The sequence below is a fragment of the Rhinatrema bivittatum genome, chromosome 4 (genome assembly GCF_901001135.1).
Source record: "Rhinatrema bivittatum chromosome 4, aRhiBiv1.1, whole genome shotgun sequence".
Lineage (NCBI taxonomy): Eukaryota > Metazoa > Chordata > Amphibia > Gymnophiona > Rhinatrematidae > Rhinatrema > Rhinatrema bivittatum.
The window spans coordinates 87,564,368-87,584,499 of NC_042618.1; the positions used below are offsets into that span (position 1 = coordinate 87,564,368).

At 42.1% G+C, this 20,132-nt stretch overlaps 1 protein-coding gene across 1 annotated transcript in view; it reads left to right on the forward strand.

Annotated features, from left to right (window-relative positions):
- FAM161B (FAM161 centrosomal protein B) overlaps nt 1-19,405 on the forward strand; it is a 114,606-nt gene extending 95,201 nt beyond the window's left edge. The window contains exons 10-11 of the mRNA XM_029598450.1: nt 9,148-9,209; nt 18,023-19,405. Coding sequence (XP_029454310.1) covers nt 9,148-9,190 — 43 coding nt within the window. The 3' untranslated portion in view covers nt 9,191-9,209; nt 18,023-19,405. The remainder of the gene's footprint in view (nt 1-9,147; nt 9,210-18,022) is intronic.
- The last annotated feature ends 727 nt before the right edge of the window (nt 19,406-20,132 follow it).

Here is a 20,132-nt window from a genome sequence, read left to right on the forward strand (position 1 = left end):
CCTAGGATTTGCCCTTTTCTCTATGATTTTATTTAATGCTCAATCACTATCCAAGAAATCGCTGATCTTAAATGACCTTCTCCTAGATGCAAACCCGGACCTCTGTGCCATAACAGAAACATGGCTTAAATCTACAGACATAGCATTAATTAATCAACTACCAACTCAGACCTACGACTTTTTCTCTATCCCCCGACAGAAGAAAAGGGGTGGGGGTATCCTCCTCGCAGCTAAGAAAGATCTGAGATTCTCACACTACCCAATTAAATCTGACTCGAAACTAGAAACAGGCCTTTTCAAATCAGACTTTCTCCAAATCCTTCTAGTATATGCCCCTCCAGGACTCCTAGAAGCAGATGCATCACCCATCCTTGAAATTATAGCATCATATCTAAATCTGGACACCCCAACGATAATCCTAGGAGATTTTAATTTACACGTTGACAACCCCACACTCTCGACTAGCTGCGAAACCTTCCTTACCGCCATGTCAGCAATGGGATTCAAACAAATAATCAACGAACCTACTCACAAGGCGGGTCACACACTGGACCTCATCTTTCTGAGCTCAGGTATAACGCACTCAGTACACCCTACATGCAAACTAGTTCCCTGGTCAGACCACTCATTAATCTCCACCACCTTTTCGATGACCAAAACGAACAACAAACACTCCCCTCAACATTCATTTCTCTACAGAAAAGTTTGCGCCGCTGACGAACTCAGCAATCATCTAACCACGGAACTATCACTCATAGATGTCACATCCCCCATTTCAGCCATTAATTCCTGGTCTACCATAACAGAAACCGTGGCAAACAAACTATGTCCACCGATGACAAAAAAAACTCAAACAATGTGCGTCCAAAAGACAGCCGTGGTTTTCTAACGAACTTAGAAACCTCAAACTCAGTCTACGTCAGAAAGAAAGTAAATGGCGTAAAGCCCCTTCCCCCGCTACTCTTTCTGCATACAAACTCGCCCTCCACTCTTACAAGAGCTCCACCTTAAAAACAAAAAGGGACTTCTACGCACATAAGATTCATGACCTTATCTTCGACTCCAAAGCCCTTTTCACATACGTCTCCAATCTAACTCAGGCTAATGCACCTGACATACCACTCAACCAAGCTCAAACAAAAGCAGATGAGCTGGCCCTCTTCTTCAGTAATAAAATCACGAACCTCCTAACACAATTAAAGCCCAATCCTTGCACTCCAGCCAGCACTTACATACACCACAACAAGGACATATCCCTCCAATCTCTTGAACTCACCACATCCTCAGAGATCCAAACACTTCTGAAGAAAATGAAACCTTCATCGCATCCCTTCGACCAAATCCCATCCAAATTACTACTTCTGATTCCGGACACCATCGCAAAAACCCTGGCGGACATCATTAACTGCTCATTTACCCAGGGTTTCTATCCAGACAACCTTAAACTAGCATCCATCAAACCGCTTCTCAAGAAATCTAACTTGGACCCCAAAGATCCCAACAGCTATCGTCCAATCTCCAATCTTCCATTCATTGCCAAGGTGATGGAGAAGCTAGTTAACACTCAACTATCGGACTACATAGAAGAACACAAAATTCTATTCCCTACTCAATACGGATTCAGAAAAGCTTCAAGCACCGAATCCCTACTCATCTCCCTGACTGACTACCTCACCTTGGGCCTCGACAAAGGACAGGCCTTCCTATTGATCCTACTGGACCTCTCGGCAGCATTCGACAGTGTAAACCACGCCATGCTACTAAACCAACTGGTGAACATCGGCATTACAGGAACAGCACTAACCTGGTTCAAGTCATTCCTAGAGAACAGAGGTTTCAAGGTTAGAATCCACAACAAAGAATCCCTCAGATACCCTTCCTACTAGGAGTTCCTCAGGGTTCCTCACTCTCACCAACACTTTTCAACATATACCTTCTCCCGCTTTGCCATTTGCTAAACAAATTGAACCTAAAACACTTCCTATATGCCGACGATGTCCAGATCGTGATCCCCCTCAAAGAATCCATCACTAAAATGCTAGAATATTGGGAAAACTGTTTTCAAAAAATTAACGGCCTCCTCTCCAGCTTAAACTTAATTCTAAACCAATCAAAAAGCAAATTCCTACTCATCTCTCCAGAAAACTGCAATATCACTACGAACCCACCAGCCAACCTGCAAATCTCAAAAGTAAGAGATCTAGGAGTTTCTATAGACAACCGGCTAAACCTAAAATCATTCATTAACCAAACAACTAAAGACTGCTTCCACAAACTACATGTATTAAAAAGAATAAAACCCCTCTTTCATTTCCATGATTATAGAACAGTTCTCCAAGCAATAATCTTCGCTAAGATAGACTACTGTAACGCTATCTTACTAGGTCTCCCATCATCCCATACTAAACCGCTTCAAATGATACAGAACACTGCAGCCAGAATCTTAACAAACAAGAGGAGAAGAGATCACATTATGCCAGTCCTCAAAGACCTTCATTGGTTGCCAATTCACTACAGAATAATCCATAAGTCCCTCACCACAATCTACAAATCTATCCATGGACTTGCTCCACTCTATCTACAAATAACTCTCAAAAAACACTCCTCCTCCAGACCCATTAGAGAAGCGTACAGAGAATATCTACAGGTACCACACGCCAATACCACCCAACATATAACATTGAGAGATCGGGCCTTCTCCACAGCAGGACCCCCATTGTGGAACTCCATCCCCCTAGAATTACGACAGGAACCATGCCTTCCAACCTTCAGAAAAAGACTTAAAACATGGTTATTCAAGAAAGCCTATCCGGACCCTTACTGATTCTCTTCCATCAAACTGAGCCTTACTGATTATCCTCCATCAAACTGATCTAGACTTCACCAGTTACTGCAACGTTATACCACTTTTGTTAAACATCTATCATCTTTTTCTTCTACTCCCAGTTAGAATCATCCCTGTTTTATTGTAACTTCTTTTTCTGTGCACTTGTTATAATTTGTAATGTATACTCACAGGTTATAGTTCTGTACGTTATAATGTATTGCTCACCCCTTGTTCTATGTAAACCGACATGATACGACCAACTGTGAATGCCGGTATGGAAAAAACACAAATAAATAAATTAAATAAATAAAAACCTCCAAATCCCCCTCAGAATGCACACATCATCCAGACCTATCAGAGACACCTACAAAGGCTCCCTGACTGTTCCCCCAACTAAAGCTACACTCCATAAGGCACTCAGAGACCGGGCCTTTTCTACAGCGGGCCCCTCTCTTTGGAATACCTTACCACCGGATCTTAGACTTGAACCCTGCTTACCAACATTCAGGAAAAGACTTAAGACTTGGCTATTTAAGCAAGCCTTTCCGGAATCAAATATCCATTGAGAGACCTTACCGCCCAATGTAAATATCCATAAAGAGACATCACTGCACATTGTAAATAAGTTACCTCTGTAAATATTTTTTACGCCGCTATCCTTGTCTCCTTCCTCCCCCAGTTCTACAACCCTGTTTTATTGTAACTTTTGCTTCCTCCACACTTGTTAAAAGAACAGTTTTTTGCACCCCCTGTTATCTGTAAACCGGCATGATATGATCTTTTCATGAATGCCGGTATAGAAAAACCTTAAATAAATAAAATAAAATAGTGGATAACACATTGAAATCATCGGTACAGTGTGCTGCGGCAGTCAAAAAAGCAAACAGAATGTTGGGAATTATTAGAAAGGGAATGGTGACTAAAACGGAAAATGTCATAATGCCTCTGTATCGCTCCATGGTGAGACCGCACCTTGAATACTGTGTACAATTCTGGTCGCCGCATCTCAAAAAAGATATAATTGCGATGGAGAAGGTACAGAGAAGGGCTACCAAAATGATAAGGGGAATGGAACTGCTCCCCTATGAGGAAAGACTAAAGAGGTTAGGACTTTTCAGCTTGGAGAAGAGACGACTGAGGGGGGATATGATAGAGGTGTTTAAAATCATGAGAGGTCTAGACCGGGTAGATGTGAATCGGTTATTTACTCTTTCGGATAGTAGAAAGACTAGGGGCCACTCCATGAAGTTAGCATGGGGCACATTTAAAACTAATCGGAGAAAGTTCTTTTTTACTCAACGCACAATTAAACTCTGGAATTTGTTGCCAGAGGATGTGGTTAATGCAGTTAGTATAGCTGTGTTTAAAAAAGGATTGGATAAGTTCTTGGAGGAGAAGTCCATTACCTGCTATTAAGTTCACTTAGAGAATAGCCACTGCCATTAGCAATGGTAATATGGAATAGACTTAGTTTTTGGGTACTTGCCAGGTTCTTATGGCCTGGATTGGCCACTGTTGGAAACAGGATGCTGGGCTTGATGGACCCTTGGTCTGACCCAGTATGGCATTTTCTTATGTTCTTATGTGATCTTCCTTTTTATGGTGCTTGGTGGAACCATGATGGAACTTATGTGTAGAATAAGACTCTGTGAGGGAGTGCGTAGACAACTCCCTCAATCTACCTTAACGGATCGGGCTCAGGTAGCCCGCCTGGTTCTCTTGAAGCTGGGGCGCCCCGAGGTATTATAGGAGGAGGGAAAAACCAGCCCTAGAGTATAAAACCTGAGGGCAAAGACAGCCTAGTGGAGTCCTTGAGAGGAGAGCAGGAGTTCTCATATGCCCAGACCTGTTTCATGTGAGGTGGATGAACTTATTTAGTTCCTACGTAACTACGTTCAGAGTGGGGTACAATATGAACATGACTATGGTTGCAATTTGGTAAGTATCCCCAGACAGAGGGCTCCTAAATGTGTGATACCAATGGAGCTGAATGGTGTTTCCACCCAAGCATTATTGGACACTGGTAGTGTAAAAATGCTGGTGTGGAGCGACTTGTGGGGGAGGCCCCAAATCAAGGGAGGGAAGGGGTTTGAAGTGTCCCTCTACCCACATATACCTAAAGACACTGACCAGTCAAGGGATGATGAGGTTGGAGTACTGCTTAGCTTGTCCTATCCCGTGATCATTGGGCAGGATTGCCCGAATTTCAAAGTCCTTTTGGGTCCGTATGCAATGGAGCCATCGAGACACGACCAAGGGGTGCCAGTAGTTTGGGAGCCTTTTCCATTTGAGGATCCTAAAATGTGTTTCCTAAACATTACAGCTGAGGTGGGAATGAATGTCATCAGTGTTTGTTGATACAAATAGTAACGGCTGTAAGATGTGAGATAGCTTATTGCTAGCATAGACTAAATCTGCCCTCCCTTGTAGAAGTATGCATCAGGACTGAGAGGGTATATTATATAGGGAAGCTTACAACCATGGTTAAAAGAGCACTTAGAGAAGAGAAAGATTAAACAATTACTTTGCTTCAGTGTTTATTGAAGATGATGTTGGAGAGATACCCGTTCTGGAGAAGGTTTTCATAGGTGAATTTTCAGAACAAATGAACCAAATCACAGTGAACCTGGAATGTGTGGTAGGCCTGATTGACAAACTGAAGAGTAGTAAATCATTTGGACCGGATGGAATACACCCCAGGGTTCTGAAAGAACTAAAAAATGAAATTTCAGAACTATTAGTAAAAATGTATAACCTATCATTAAAATCATCCGATGTACCTGAAGACTGGAAGATGGCCAATATAACCCCTATATTTAAAAAGGGATCCAGGGTTGATCCGGGAAACTATAGACCGGTGATCCTGACTTCAGTGCCGGGAAAAATCGTGGAAACTGTTATAAAGAATAAAATCACAAAACATTAAGATAGACATGGTTTGATGGGACATAGCCAAAATGGATTTATAAAAGGGAAGTCTTGCCTCACAAATCTCCTACATTTTTTGAAAAGTTGAATAAATAGGTGGACAAAGGTGAACCGGTAGATGTGGTGTATTTGGATTTCAGAAGGCATTTGACAAAGTCCTCCTTGAGAGGCTGCTAAGAAAACTAAAAATTCATGGGATAGGAGGTGATGTCCTTTTGTGGATTGCAAGTAGGTTAAAAGACAGGAAACAGAGTAGGATTAAATGGTCAGTTTTCAGAGTGGAAAAATGTAAACAGTGGAGTGCCTTACGGATCTGTTCTTGGACCGGTGCTTTTTAATATATTCATACATTTTCTGGAAAAGGGGTATGACGAGTGAGGTGATCAAATTTGTGGATGACACAAAATTATGCAGAATAATTAAATCTCAAGCAGACTGTGATGAATTGCAAGAGGACCATGCAAGACTGGAAGATTGGGCTTCCAAATGCAGATGCAATTTAACATGGATAAGTGCAAAGTGATGCATATAGGGAAAAATAACCCTTGCAGTAGTTACACAATGTTAGGTTCTATCTTAGGAGTTGCCACCCAGGAAAGAGATCTAGGTGTCATAGTGGATAATACATTGAAATCATCAGCCCAGTGTGTTGTGTTGATCAAAAAAGCAAACAGAATGTTAGGAATTATTAGGAAGGGAATGGAAAATAAAATGGAGGATGTCATAATGCCGCTGTATCGCTCCATGGTGAAGACCACGTCTTGAATGCTGTGTGCAATTCCGGTCACCGCATCTCAAAAAGGATATAACGGCACTGGAGAAAGTGCAGAGAAGGGCGACCAAAATGATAAGGGGCATGAAACGGCTGCCCTATGAGGAAAGGCTAAAGAACTTAGGGCTGTTCAGTTTGGAGAAAAGCCGACTGAGGGGGGGATATGACAGAAGTCTACAAAATTATGAAAGGACTTGAACAAGTTAATGTAAATCAGTTATTTACTCTCTCAGATAATAGGACCAGGGGGCACTCCATGAAGTTAACAAGTAGCTCATTTAAAACAAATCAAAGATAATTCTTTTTCACTCAGCGCATAGTTAAGCTCTGGAATTCATTGCCAGAGGATGTGGTTACAGCAGTTAGTGTAACTGGGTTTTAAAAAGGTTTGGATAAGTTCCTAGAGGATAAATCCATAAACTGCTATGACTGTAATTAATAAGCAATAGTAGCTTGAGATTTATCTAATGTTTGGGTAATTGCCAGGTACTTGTGTCTTGGATTGGCCACTGTTGGAAACAGGATACTGGGCTTGATGGGCCCTTGGTCTGACCCAGTATGGCATGTTCTTATATTATGTAGTGGATGTTGGAAAGGGAGCACAAACCTTTTTCTCTCTCGCACACACATGCGCTCTCTCTCCCTCATCACACACACACTCTCTCTCTCTCTTATGGACTCACACCCTCTTATTTTCCTCTTAACTCACCCCTCCCATTTCCTTGTCTCCATTTATACCTCTGCTGACCTCTCATTCACATTCCCCTTCCTTTAGCTCCTTTTTAATTCACTCCTCCCCTTTCCTTCCTTCTGTCGCTCCTTACCATCCCACTCATTCACTCTCCGTCTCTCCCACCTGCTTTCCTTCCTTACCCCCTCCTCCTTTCTCTTCCTTCTACCTATATAAGCCAGTAGGTCACAATTAAGAGTTTCCTCATTGCTATCCTTTTGGCAGAGTGTGTGAACCCTGTCAACACATTCTTCCTCCACTTTGACATTCAAAGTGAGACGTACGAACAAACAGTGCTCTCTTGTGAAGATTTGATGACCTTCAGAGTAAGGAAACTCACTCAAAGAAGAGATTTGTGCAATGTTCTCTCAACCTAGCTTGATGTTACCCAGGAGAGAGTCCATCAAGCTAGGTTGAGAGAACATTGCACAAATCTCCTCTTTGAGTGAGTTTCCTCACTTTGACGGTCATCAAATCTGCACAAGAGAGCACTGTTCTGTTCATACGTCTCACTTTGAATGTCAAAGTGGTCCCTAACCCCTACACTAATACCTAAACCTCACCTCGAGTATTAGTGCGTCAATCAAATATTACCATACCGGGCTTCATACCGGCGTCCGCCATTTTAGCCAGTCCGCCACACGATCTGACCGGCCCCCCGCCATGTCCAAGCCATGGGGCCATCCCCCGGGCAGCCCACTCCCACCTCTATGCACTTCTCCTTCACCTAGGACCCCAGTTTGTCCACCGTGTCCTCCAGGCCCCTCCTGGCCCACTAACTCGGGTACCCCCCGCCACCAGACCGGGATAGTGTTACACTTGTCCCGGGCCCCCCAACACCACTACTGCGGCCCAACCTCAATCAACACATGCTCCAGCGCCTCCTGTATTGCGTTATTAAACAGGTCGTACCCGACATCTGATAGGTGTATCAGGTCCGGCCTATACAGACCTAAGCAGGGCTCATCTGCCCACTCGTGCCATATAGTTACTATGGCAGTTGTCCTAGCCCATACCTCTATCTGCCTGTTCACCTTCTTCCGCCCCCTGGACCATAATTTGTCACCCTACCATTTTAGCTTGGGTATGATTTCTGATCATATTATGGTTGCGCCCTGTACCAATTCCTTGATCTCCTCCATATCCCTTGGCGTTAAAGCCATGAGATAGGGCTTCACAAAACAGTGAACCCAGCCCACTCCCACCCCTAACTCCTCCTCTTTTTTTGGATTTGCATCGCACCATACGTTATGGTGCTATCGCATGCGTTAAAGGCGTCTTCGCATGCGTTATATGTGCCTGAATGTAATCCATTTTGAAGCACTGTAAAAAAGTGTGAAAAGCGAAAACTAAATAAAATAAAACTAGATGGACAAATGGATGAAAACTTTAGCTTGCTGACAAATGAGTTCAGATATTCATTGGTTTCTTGCCTGAAGGCTTGGTAAAAGAGCCATGTTTTAAAAGCATTTTTTTAAAGGCTTTAGTATCAATCATTACACTTAGCTGTTCAGGCATTGAGTTCCAGATTATTTGGTCATCCCTTGAGTTAGCATAGGCTCTGACTGTCCCAAAATAGGTTTAATGGGTGTGAGGACCTCTCGAAGACCCTTATTTATTGATTGCAATGCATGCTGCAGTATATACATTTGTATTACAGCTCCTAACCATACGTCTGCATTGGTAATTATTTTATGAATCAACATTAATACCTTATGTCGAATTCTGAATTGGATTGGCAGCCAGTGGAGCATTGAAAGAATAGATGTAATTTGATCATAAATATCCAGAAATTATATGGTTTTAATCATAGTAGCATATGTAGTTTGTAGTAACCTGTTTTTATTAGATTTCAAATATGTACCTTCATTGATAGTCTTGTTTCCACAGCACCTCAAGATCGGATACGGATGAAGCAACAGACATTCTATGACCACCAAATTCAAATTGAGGTAAAATATCCACTAATGATTGTCTAGTCAAAAATGTTTTTAGTTTATAAGATATTTAAGGATAATCTATTATGGAACAAGAAAGGATTTATCCAGCTGTTTTCAAAGCTATCCTATTGAAAATAACATTTTCAATAATGTACTTTGCAAAATCATAGTGAATCTCCATCCTTTCTCTCCCCCCCCCCCCCCCCAAAAGAACATGTGTTCCCAACCTAAGATTTGGGTAGAAATCCCATATGTGTTGGGTAAGAGTATAGTGATAGGAGTATACTACCGTCCACCTGGACAAAATGGTCAGACAGATGATGAAATGCTAAGAGAAATCAGGGAAGCATACCAATTTGGCAGTGCAATAATAATGGGAGACTTCAATTACCCCCATATTGACTTGGTAAATGTAACATCAGGACTTGCTAGAGACATAAAGTTACTGGATGTAATAAATGATTGCTTCATGGAGCAATTGGTTCAGGAACCAACAAGAGAGGGAGCTATTTTAGATTTAATTCTTAGTGGAACGCAAGATTTGGTGAGAGAAGTAACTGTGGTGGGGCCACTTGGCAACAGTGATCATAACATGATCAAATTTAAACTAATAACTGGAAGGGGGACAATAAGTAAATCTGCAGCTCTAACACTAAATTTTAAAAAGGGAAACTTTGATGAGGAAAATAGTTAGAAAAAAACTGAAAGGTGGACCTGCAAAGGTTAAAAGTGTTCAACAGGCATGGACATTGTTTAAAAATACAATCCTAGAGGCGCAGTCCATATGTATTCCGTGCATTAAGAAAGGTGGAAGGAAGGAAAACCGATTACCATCATGGTTAAAAGGTGAGGTGAAATAGGCTATTTTAGCCAAAAAAACATCCTTCAAAAACTGGGTCAGACCAAGGGTCCATCAAGCCCAGCATCCTGTTTCCAACAGTGGCCAATCCTGGCCACAAGAACCTGGCAAGCACCCAAAAACTAAGTCTATTCCATGTAACCATTGCTAATGGCAGTGGCTATTCTCTAAGTGAACTTAATAGCAGGTAATGGACTTTTCCTCCAAGAACTTATTCAATCCTTTTTCAAACACAGCTATACTAACTGCACTAACCACATCCTCTGGCAACAAATTCCAGAGTTTAATTGTGCGTTGAGTAAAAAAGAACTTTCTCCGATTAGTTTTAAATGTGCCCCATGCTAACTTCATGGAGTGCCCCCTAGTCTTTCTATTATCCGAAAGAGTAAATAACTGATTCACATCTACCCGTTCTAGACCTCTCATGATTTTAAACATCTCTATCATATCCCCCCTCAGCCGTCTCTTCTCCAAGCTGAAAAGTCCTAACCTCTTCAGCCTTTCCTCATAGGGGAGCTGTTCCATTCCCCTTATCATTTTGGTAGCCCTTCTCTGTACCGTCTCCATCGCAATTATATCATTTTTGAGATGCGGCGACCAGAATTGTACACAGTATTCAAGGTGCGGTCTCACCATGGAGCGATACAGAGGCATTATGACATTTTCCGTTTTATTCACCATTCCTTTTCTAATAATTCCCAACATAAGAACATAAGAAAATGCCATACTGGGTCAGACCAAGGGTGCATCAAGCCCAGCATCCTGTTTCCAACAGTGGCCAATCCAGGCCATAAGAACCTGGCAAGTACCCAAAAACTAAGTCCATTCCATGTAACCATTGCTAATGGCAGTGGCTATTCTCTAAGTGAACTTAATAGCAGGTAATGGACTTCTCCTCCAAGAACTTATCCAATCCTTTTTTAAACACAGCTACACTAACTGCACTAACCACATCCTCTGGCAACAAATTCCAGAGTTTAATTGTGCGTTGAGTAAAAAAGAACTTTCTCCGATTAGTTTTAAATGTGCCCCATGCTAACTGTCTGCTTTTTTGACTGCCGCAGCACACTGAACCGACGATTTCAATGTGTTATCCACTATGACGCCTAGATCTCTTTCTTGGGTTGTAGCACCTAATATGGAACCCAACGCTGGGGTAGATTTTATAAATTTACGCGCGTGCACGTACTTTTGTTCATGAACAAAAGTATGCTGGATTTTATAAGATACGCGCGTAGCTTATAAAATCCGGGGTCGGCGCGCGCAAGGGGGTGCACATTTGTGTAACCTGCGCGTGCTGAGCCTGGCGCGCGCTGCCTGTTCCCTCTGAGGCCGTTCCGAAATCGGAGTGGTCTCAGAGGGAACTTTCCTTCCACCTCCCCTCACCTTCCCCTACCTAACCGACTCTCCCCGGCCCTATCTAAACCCCCCCTTACCTTTGTTGGCAGATTTACGCCTGCTGAAAGCAGGCGTAAATCTGCGGGTGCCAGCGGGCTGCTGGCGCGCCATCACGCGACCCGAGGGCTGATCCGGAGGCCTCGACCATGCCCCCGGGCCGGCGTCACGCCCCGACATGCCTTCCGCCCCACCCTGAAATTTGTGCCGCCCACCCAACATGCCCCCTTTGCAAAGCCCCGGGACTTACGTGCATCCCGGGGCTTGCGTGCACCGCCGAGCCTATGCAAAATAGGCTCGATAGGCTCATTGCTAGCAGGGGGGGTTTGGGGTAGGTTTTCGGGGGGTACGCGCGTATCCCTTTGAAAGTCTATCCCATTGTGTAATTATAGCATGGGTTATTTTTCCCTATATGCATCACCTTGCACTTATCCACATTAAATTTCATCTGCCATTTGGATGCCCAATTTTCCAGTCTCACAAGGTCTTCCTGCAATTTATCACAATCTGCTTGTGATTTAACTACTCTGAACAATTTTGTGTCATCTGCAAATTTGATTATGTCACTCGTCGTATTTCTTTCCAGATCATTTATAAATATATTGAAAAGTAAGGGTCCCAATACAGATCCCTGAGGCACTCCACTGCCCACTCCCTTCCACTGAGAAAATTGTCCATTTAATCCTACTCTCTGTTTCCTGTCTTTTATTTATTTATTTATTTAGCATTTTTCTATACCGACTTTCCAATAACAGAATTATTGATCAATTCGGTTTACATTCTCAACAATGACAAGTAAATGTCTTACAATGAACAGGTCGAATTAACTTGGGTTAAGATATATGGGGTTAATAACATAATTAAAAGGTACGGTGCCTAATGTAGTCTAGCTAAACAGGTGGTATTATAATGTTGTTAGATAATTAGACTGCCAAAGAATATGTGATTTCTAGAGGTCTATATAGTTCTCTAGCGTGTTCCCACGGAGGGGATCATTGGCAGGGATATTCCGCAAGTTGATGTTAAGGGAAAGCTTGGTTGAATAACCAAGTCTTGAGTCGTTTTTTAAATGTAGTGGAGCATTGCACTGATCTGAGATCTGACGGGAGAGTGTTCCAGATTTTAGGACCTGCTGTGGAGAAAGCTCTTTTGCTTAATGCTGACTTCATCGGTGGGATTTGAAGGTTGTTTTTGTAGGCTTGTCTCACTGGTCTGGTAGAGGTGTGGAGTTGGAGAGGGAATTTGAGCTCGAGTGGTGCCAGGTTGTGTAGTGCCTTGTGGGTTACTGAGAGCACTTTGAAAAGTATTCTGAATTTGACGGGAAGCCAGTGTAGGCTTTTTAAGATGGGTGAGATGTGGTCTCTTTTGTTGGACTTGGTTAAGATCCTCGCTGCAGCGTTTTGCAGCATCTGTAGCGGTTTTATGGCGTTTGCAGGTAGACCCAGTAGAAGTGAGTTGCAGTAGTCTATTTTCGTGAGAATGATTGCTTGTAGAACTAATCGGAAGTCTTTAAAATGTAGGAGAGGTCTCAGTCTTTTTAGGACTTGTAATTTGAAGAATCCGTCCTTTACGATGTTATTTATGAGTGATCTGTAATTCATTTGATTGTCCAGTATAATTCCTAGATTTCTGACTTGTGGGGTCATTGTTAATTGGGTAGACATGATGGTACTTGGAAGTGTGTTGGTTCCATTTTGGGAGATGAGGAGATATTCTGTTTTGTTTTGTTTTGATTAAGGATCAGGTTGAGGCTAGTGAGTAAGTTGTTGATGGCTTGTTGGCAAGAGTTCCAGAAGTCCAGAGTTTTTTGGAGAGATTCCGTAATTGGAATCAGTATCTGAACATCGTCTGCGTATAAGTAGTGGATGAGATTTAGGTTGATGAGGAGCTGGCAGAGTGGTAGGAGGTAAATATTGAATAATGTTGGAGAGAGTGACGATCCTTGTGGGACTCCTAAGTTGCAGGTGACTGGTTGAGATTCTTCCTTGTTGACCTTGACCTTATACTGTCTGTTCTGTAGGAATGATTTGAACCAGTTGAGGGCCTCATCTCTAATACCTATGTCTGACAGACGATCTATTAATGTGTTATGATTGACCGTGTCAAATGCTGCTGTTAGATCTAGGAGGATGAGGAGACAGGGATGTCTATTTTCAAGATTCAGTAAAATAGAGTCCATTAGTGAGATTAGTAGAGTTTCAGTGCTTCGAGATTGGCGGAAGCCGAACTGCGATGGGGAAAGAATGTTGTGGTCATTTAGGTATTCTGTTAGTTGTTTATTTGCAACTCGTTCCAAGATTTTTGCGATGAACGGTAGATTAGCTATTGGACGAAAATTAGCCGGGTTTTCTGGAGAAAGATTAGGTTTTTTTATTAGTGGTTTTATGATTGCCATTTTTAGTGGGTCGGGTACAAGCCCTTGAGAGAAGGAGCAATTGATGATTTGTGCAATGGGTTTGGAAATGGTTTCAGCACAAGAGATGAGGAGATTGGTGGGTATGGTATCCTGAGGGTGTGAAGAAGGTTTGAGCTTTTTTAGGATATTTTCGACCTCTAAGGATGAGGTCGGTTCGAATTCCCTAAGGCTAGCCTTTTGTGATGGGACAGCAGCTCGAGGTATTACTGGTGTAGTATAATTAATATTATTATTATTATTGGATTGCGTTAGTAGGTTTGGGATCTTGTTTTTGAAGTAGGTTGCCAGTTCTTCTGCTTTGCTTGCTGCTTTATCATCTGGTATGGATGTCGATGGGGGTTTAGTGAGGGATGAGACCAAGGAAAAAAGCGCTCTCGGGTCGAAAATGAAGTGGTGGATTTTTTGTGAGTAAAAGTCTCTTTTTGCTTGGAGGATGGATATTCTGTAATGGTGCATCGTGGTTTTGAATGCCGTGATGTTGGCATATGTTGGGTTTTTGCGCCAATGTTGTTCTTTTTTTCTGAGATCCTGTTTTATGGATTTTAGTTTTGGGGTGTACCAAGGTTTTCTGTTGTCCTTGTTTGCTTGATGGGCTTTGGTGATAGTTGGGCATGTAGTATCGGCCACTTTTTTGGTAATGTTGTTCCAGGACGATATGGCTGAGTCCGCGTTCGTGAGGTCCAGTTGGTTAAGTTCATCTGATAGGCTGTTGCTGAGAATTTCCTGGCTGCACATTTTCTTGAATTGGATTGTGTTATTCTGCTTTTCAAGGGGGTTAGGAAGCTTTATCTTTAGTGCGGTGTTAATCAGCTTATGGTCTGACCAAGGAACTGGAAGGCATGTAGGGTGGGAGGAAGGAGTAAGTTCCTGGTTAATGAAAATGAGGTCCAGCGTATGACCAGCTTTGTGGGTGGGTTCCTTAATTATTTGTTTGAAACCCATGAAGTTTAGTGTGTTTAGGAAAGTTTCACAACTGTGAGAAAGGGGAGATACATCCACATGGAGGTTGAAGTCCCCCAAGAGTATCGCTGGTGTGTCGGCGTTGATGTGCTTTACTATAATTTCAATCAAAGGTGATGGATCGGTTTCAAGGTATCCTGGGGTGGCGTATGTAAGCCCGATTTGAAGGTGAGAGGATTTAAATACGGCAAATTCTAGAGAATGTGAAGATATTGATGTTTGTAGTGACATTCCTAATGTTTTTTTTGCTGCAAGAAGAAGACCTCCTCCTCGTTTTTTGAGTCTGGGGATAGAGAATATGTTTGCAATCTGGGGATAGAGAATCTGGGGATAGAGAATATGTTTGCAATCCACGAAAGGACATCGCCACCTATCCCATGACTTTTTACTTTTCCTAGAAGCCTCTCATGAGGAACTTTATCAAACGCCTTCTGAAAATCCAAGTATACTACATCTACCGGTTCACCTTTATCCACATGTTTATTAACTCCTTCAAAAAAGTGAAGCAGATTTGTGAGGCAAGACTTGCCTTGGGTAAAGCCATGCTGACTTTGTTCTATTAAACCATGTCTTTCTATATGTTCTGTGATTTTGATGTTTAGAACACTTTCCACTATTTTTCCTGGCACTGAAGTCAGGCTAACCGGTCTGTAGTTTCCTGGATCGCCCCTGGAGCCCTTTTTAAATATTGGGGTTACATTTGCTATCCTCCAGTCTTCAGGTACAATGGATGATTTTAATGATAGGTTACAAATTTTTACTAATAGGTCTGAAATCTCATTTTTTAGTTCCTTCAGAACTCTGGGGTGTATACCATCCGGTCCAGGTGATTTACTACTCTTCAGTTTGTCAATCAGGCCTACCACATCTTCTAGGTTCACCGTGATTTGATTCAGTCCATCTGAATCATTACCCATGAAAACCTTCTCCATTACGGGTACCTCCCCAACATCCTCTTCAGTAAACACCGAAGCAAAGAAATCATTTAATCTTTCCGTGATAGCCTTATCTTCTCTAAGTGCCCCTTTAACCCCCCGATCATCTAATGGTCCAACTGACTCCCTCACAGGCTTTCTGCTTCGGATATATTTAAAAAGTTTTTACTGTGAGTTTTTGCCTCTCTGGCCAACTTCTTTTCAAATTCTCTCTTAGCCTGTCTTATCAATGTCTTACATTTAATTTGCCAATGTTTATGATTTATCCTATTTTCTTCTGTTGGATCCTTCTTCCAATTTTTGAATGAAGATCTTTTGGCTCAAATAGCTTCTTTCACCTCCCCTTTTAACCATGCCGGTAATCATTTTGCCTTCTTTTTTTTTTTTTTTTTTTTTAATTCTTTATTTACTGATATTTTCATGTTTACATATCAGGATATACTTTAAGACACAATTTCTTAATACATTATATACTAAATAAGCATCATGAGTCATACCTACTCATATAATATGAAATAAAAATATAAGTATTAATATTACAATTTCCAACATCTTGAAATTGGAGAAGTAATAAATTATTACTTATCCTATAAAATAACATGAAATAAATCTTAAACTGAAAAATGGCAATCCTTCTAAGGAAAATGAGGCTGAATATTACTTAGAATCTGTTTAGGAAAATACTTAGAGAATGTTTTTAACAATATCATTAAATACAAGCGTATCACATACACAACTGGAGTTATATTTATATTTCCGGGTCATTGCTATATCCCACTAGATGGCATATTGACAGGGGAGGACTCAGCTTCACCTTTCTTAATGTGTGGAATACATCTGGACTGTGCTTCTAGAATGGTATTTTTTAACAATGACCACACCTCTTGGACATTTTTTACTTTTGTAGCTGCTCCTTTCAGGTTTTTTTTAACAATTTTTCTCATTTTATCAAAGTTTCCCTTTTGAAAGTTTAGCACAAAAGCCTTGGATTTATACACTGTTCCTCTTCCAGTCATTAAATCAAATTTGATCCTATTATGATCACTATTGCCAAGCGGCCCCACCACTGTTACCTCTCTCACCAAGTCCTGTGCTCCACTGAGAATTAGATCTAAAATTGCTCCATCTCTTGTCGGTTCCTGAACCAATTGCTCCATAAAGCTATCATTTATTCCATCCAGGAACGTTATCTCTCTAGCATGTCCTGATGATACATTTACCAAGTCAATATAGGGGTACTTGAAGTCTCCCATTATTACTGCACTACCAATTTGGTTAGCTTCCCTAATTTCTCTTAGCATTTCACTGTCCGTGTCACCATCTTGACCAGGTGGACGGTAGTATACACCTATCACTATAGTCTTCCCCAACACACAAGGGGTTTCTACCCATAAAGATTCAATTTTGTATTTAGTCTCATGCAGGTTGTTTATGTTTTTTGTTTTTTTTTAATACAAACACTCAGTTTGTATTAAATACAAACACTCAGTTCTTTAAAAGTCTGCAGCACACTCAGTTCCGAAGACTTTTAAAAATAAACACACTACTTACTACTTACTAGCTACCTTATTGACTATTTAAAAATACAAACAGTCTAACTTGTTTATTCACTGCCTTTCTGACTATTAAAAGCACAAACACACTAAATAATTTTCCCAAATAGTTAACTTTGCCCCAAAACTTTTAAAAAAGACAATGTCCCAAGCAAAAACTTACTGATTCCTTTCAGCCACCAGCAAGGTGATCCTCTGCTCTCAGTGTTTTTTTTTCAGAGAGGGTGGTGGATGCGAGGAGGTAGTGGAGACTAGGACAATGTCGAATTAAAGAACGCGTAGAATAAGCACAGAGGATCTCAGAGGGAGTGGTAGGGATTGTAGAGATGGATACTTGGTATGGATGAGCAGATCAGATAGGCTGAATGGTCTTTTTCCGCTGTCATGTTCTACATTTCCAAATGTAGACATTAAATGATACTAATTTGTATTTTACTTTATAAAAAGTTATTTTCTGACATTTCTGTCTGGATAATTTATTATGGGGCTTTTTTGGCAAAAAGGGATTTTAATGAATGCTGGGAAGGAAGGAGGGGAACAAGAATAAGGGCAGGGATTTGAGAGATGGAAGAAGAAAATGAGAGGAGATCTTGACCTCGTAGCAAAATATGAGTTGACCTGCAGATGAGTTTAGTTCTTTATCCAGCTTAACATGAAGACAAGAAGAATTCGTGCACATTTAATGATGTATACAATTTCTTCTGCAGAGTTTGGACATCCAAGAATGATGCAGCCAGTTGTTCTTCTGTGGAGGGAGAATTTTCCAGAGAAGTATAGAGACAAAGAAAATGAGGAATCAAAGTGACTGAGAGTCACAGCTCTGTCGGCTTGGGTTTATTTCTCTGCAACTTTGTACTATTGTAGCAGAAATAAGTGGATAAGGGAATGCTCTTTTAGTCTTTATTTTTCTTCTCTTCTCCCCTTATTGGGATAAGTGATCCTACACTATAGCTAAGGAAAAGGACATAGAGTGACCATATATCATTTCTATATCTATTTATTGAAATGCTTTTACTACCTGCCCTACCCATACAGGCACTTATGGCCTGACAGATTCTTGGAACTCACTCCTGCGAGAGCAGCTTCCAGTACTACATTCTCAACTCTGGCTTCCTTTCCCTGAGACAGCCCGCAGTACTTCCCAGCACTGCACAGAACTCCGTTTCCCTCTCAGTACCTTAGTGCAGCTTCAGGCTGGTCTGCTTCTCTGTCTCCTTCCTTCTGCCTCACCTTCTCTCTTGTAGCCTCAGTCAATAATTCTCAGGCTTTTCCCAGTGCGACTTTCTTGCTTGCAGCCTCTGTTCAGGCAATAACAGAGCTACCAGAGGCAACCTTGTTCATTGTGCCAAAGCCCGTTGGGGGGGCCTGATGGCCAGAGAGAATTTGCGATGAAGTAGTTGTCATTGCCTGAAGGAACTGAAAGCAGAAACTTGGCAATGTGGGTGTACAGCGGCTATCATGAGTATACTCTGAAGCTGGGGCCAGTATCCAGGGAAAACCTGAGGCGATCGCATAGGAGTCCATCTGGCTTGTGTAAGTAAAAGAATAGAGGCCTGGAATCCTCCATCAGGGAAGGTAAAGAGCAAGTTACTAGATAGGATAATAACGTAGGAGGGTCATATTTACTAAGCTTGTCCTATATTTTCAGCAGGATAAATGTCCTGTTAAGTATACATCTGGCTACATATAGCCATATAAGTCGAAAACCTAACTGGCCATATATAGGGGCGGCTCAAGGCACAGTGCAAGTCCAATGACTGAGAGGGGGGAATCCCCCTTGGAGTTTAGCCCTTTTGGTGATTTGAAATGCTGGGGAAGGGGGAGGCAGGGGGGAGAGACAGATAGAGTGCTATTGATATTTGCAGGAAGTTGGTAACCTTGTCACACTCTCAGGAACTCTATCACCTGCCTCCCACTCTTCCCCAAAATTTGACCACTGGGGAGCTGGAAGAGGGTGAATGGTTTGTGTGTATTTGAAGCAGATATCAAGCATTTAGGAAAATTCTACAGCATTGCGCCCTCCCCCCTCCACCCCTTCTCACACAATTACAAATTCCCTGTACGTACCAGGATCAGTCCAGACAGTGGGTTATGTCCTCCTTCCAGCAGTTGGAGTCAGAGCAAAAAACTGAAAGGACGGCTCCTATTGGCTGGAGCGCTCCCTGCATCCCTTCAGTATTTCTCTCTGACTCCAGCAGATGGCAGGGGATACCTTTGGCTCCCCAGCTTTTACTTTTTCTATTTATTTTGATTTGGAGCAACTTTAAAAAAAAAAAAAAAAAAGAACTAATTTATTTGGGTTAATTTAAGAGTTTATTCTCAGGGGATATTTTCAACTCTTGAGGTATTTCCTCAGTTTCTCTGACTTACAGACAGAGCCTAAAGAACTTTTTGGTTTTTTCTCTACTCTGTCTGTCCTTGGGGGTAAGTCTTGAAAAATTTATTGTATTTTTCTCTTCACAGCTTCATTTGGGTGAAAGTTGGTGGCTCCAACCTCTTCCCCCCCACAGCAGCCAGCCCTGAGACGTGTTTTCCTCGGGCTCCTTCTTTTCTGCAGAGAAGCGCCATTCCTCTGCCTTGCTCTTTTAAGAGCAGCTGCTGTTAGGTTTCGGGAGAGAGGTCTTAACCCTCCCATGCCGCGCTCATCGCGATGTTTAACCTGTGGGGAGTTGGGCCGACTCACCCGCGAAGGTTTTTGTGAGGACTGCCTCCCCGGCGGGGAGGATTCGTCCACCGCCGAGTGCCGGGCTTTTTCGCTCCCTTCGGCGCGCCCTCCCTCAAAAAGGCAGGCTTCTAACCACGCCGATGAAGGAGCGG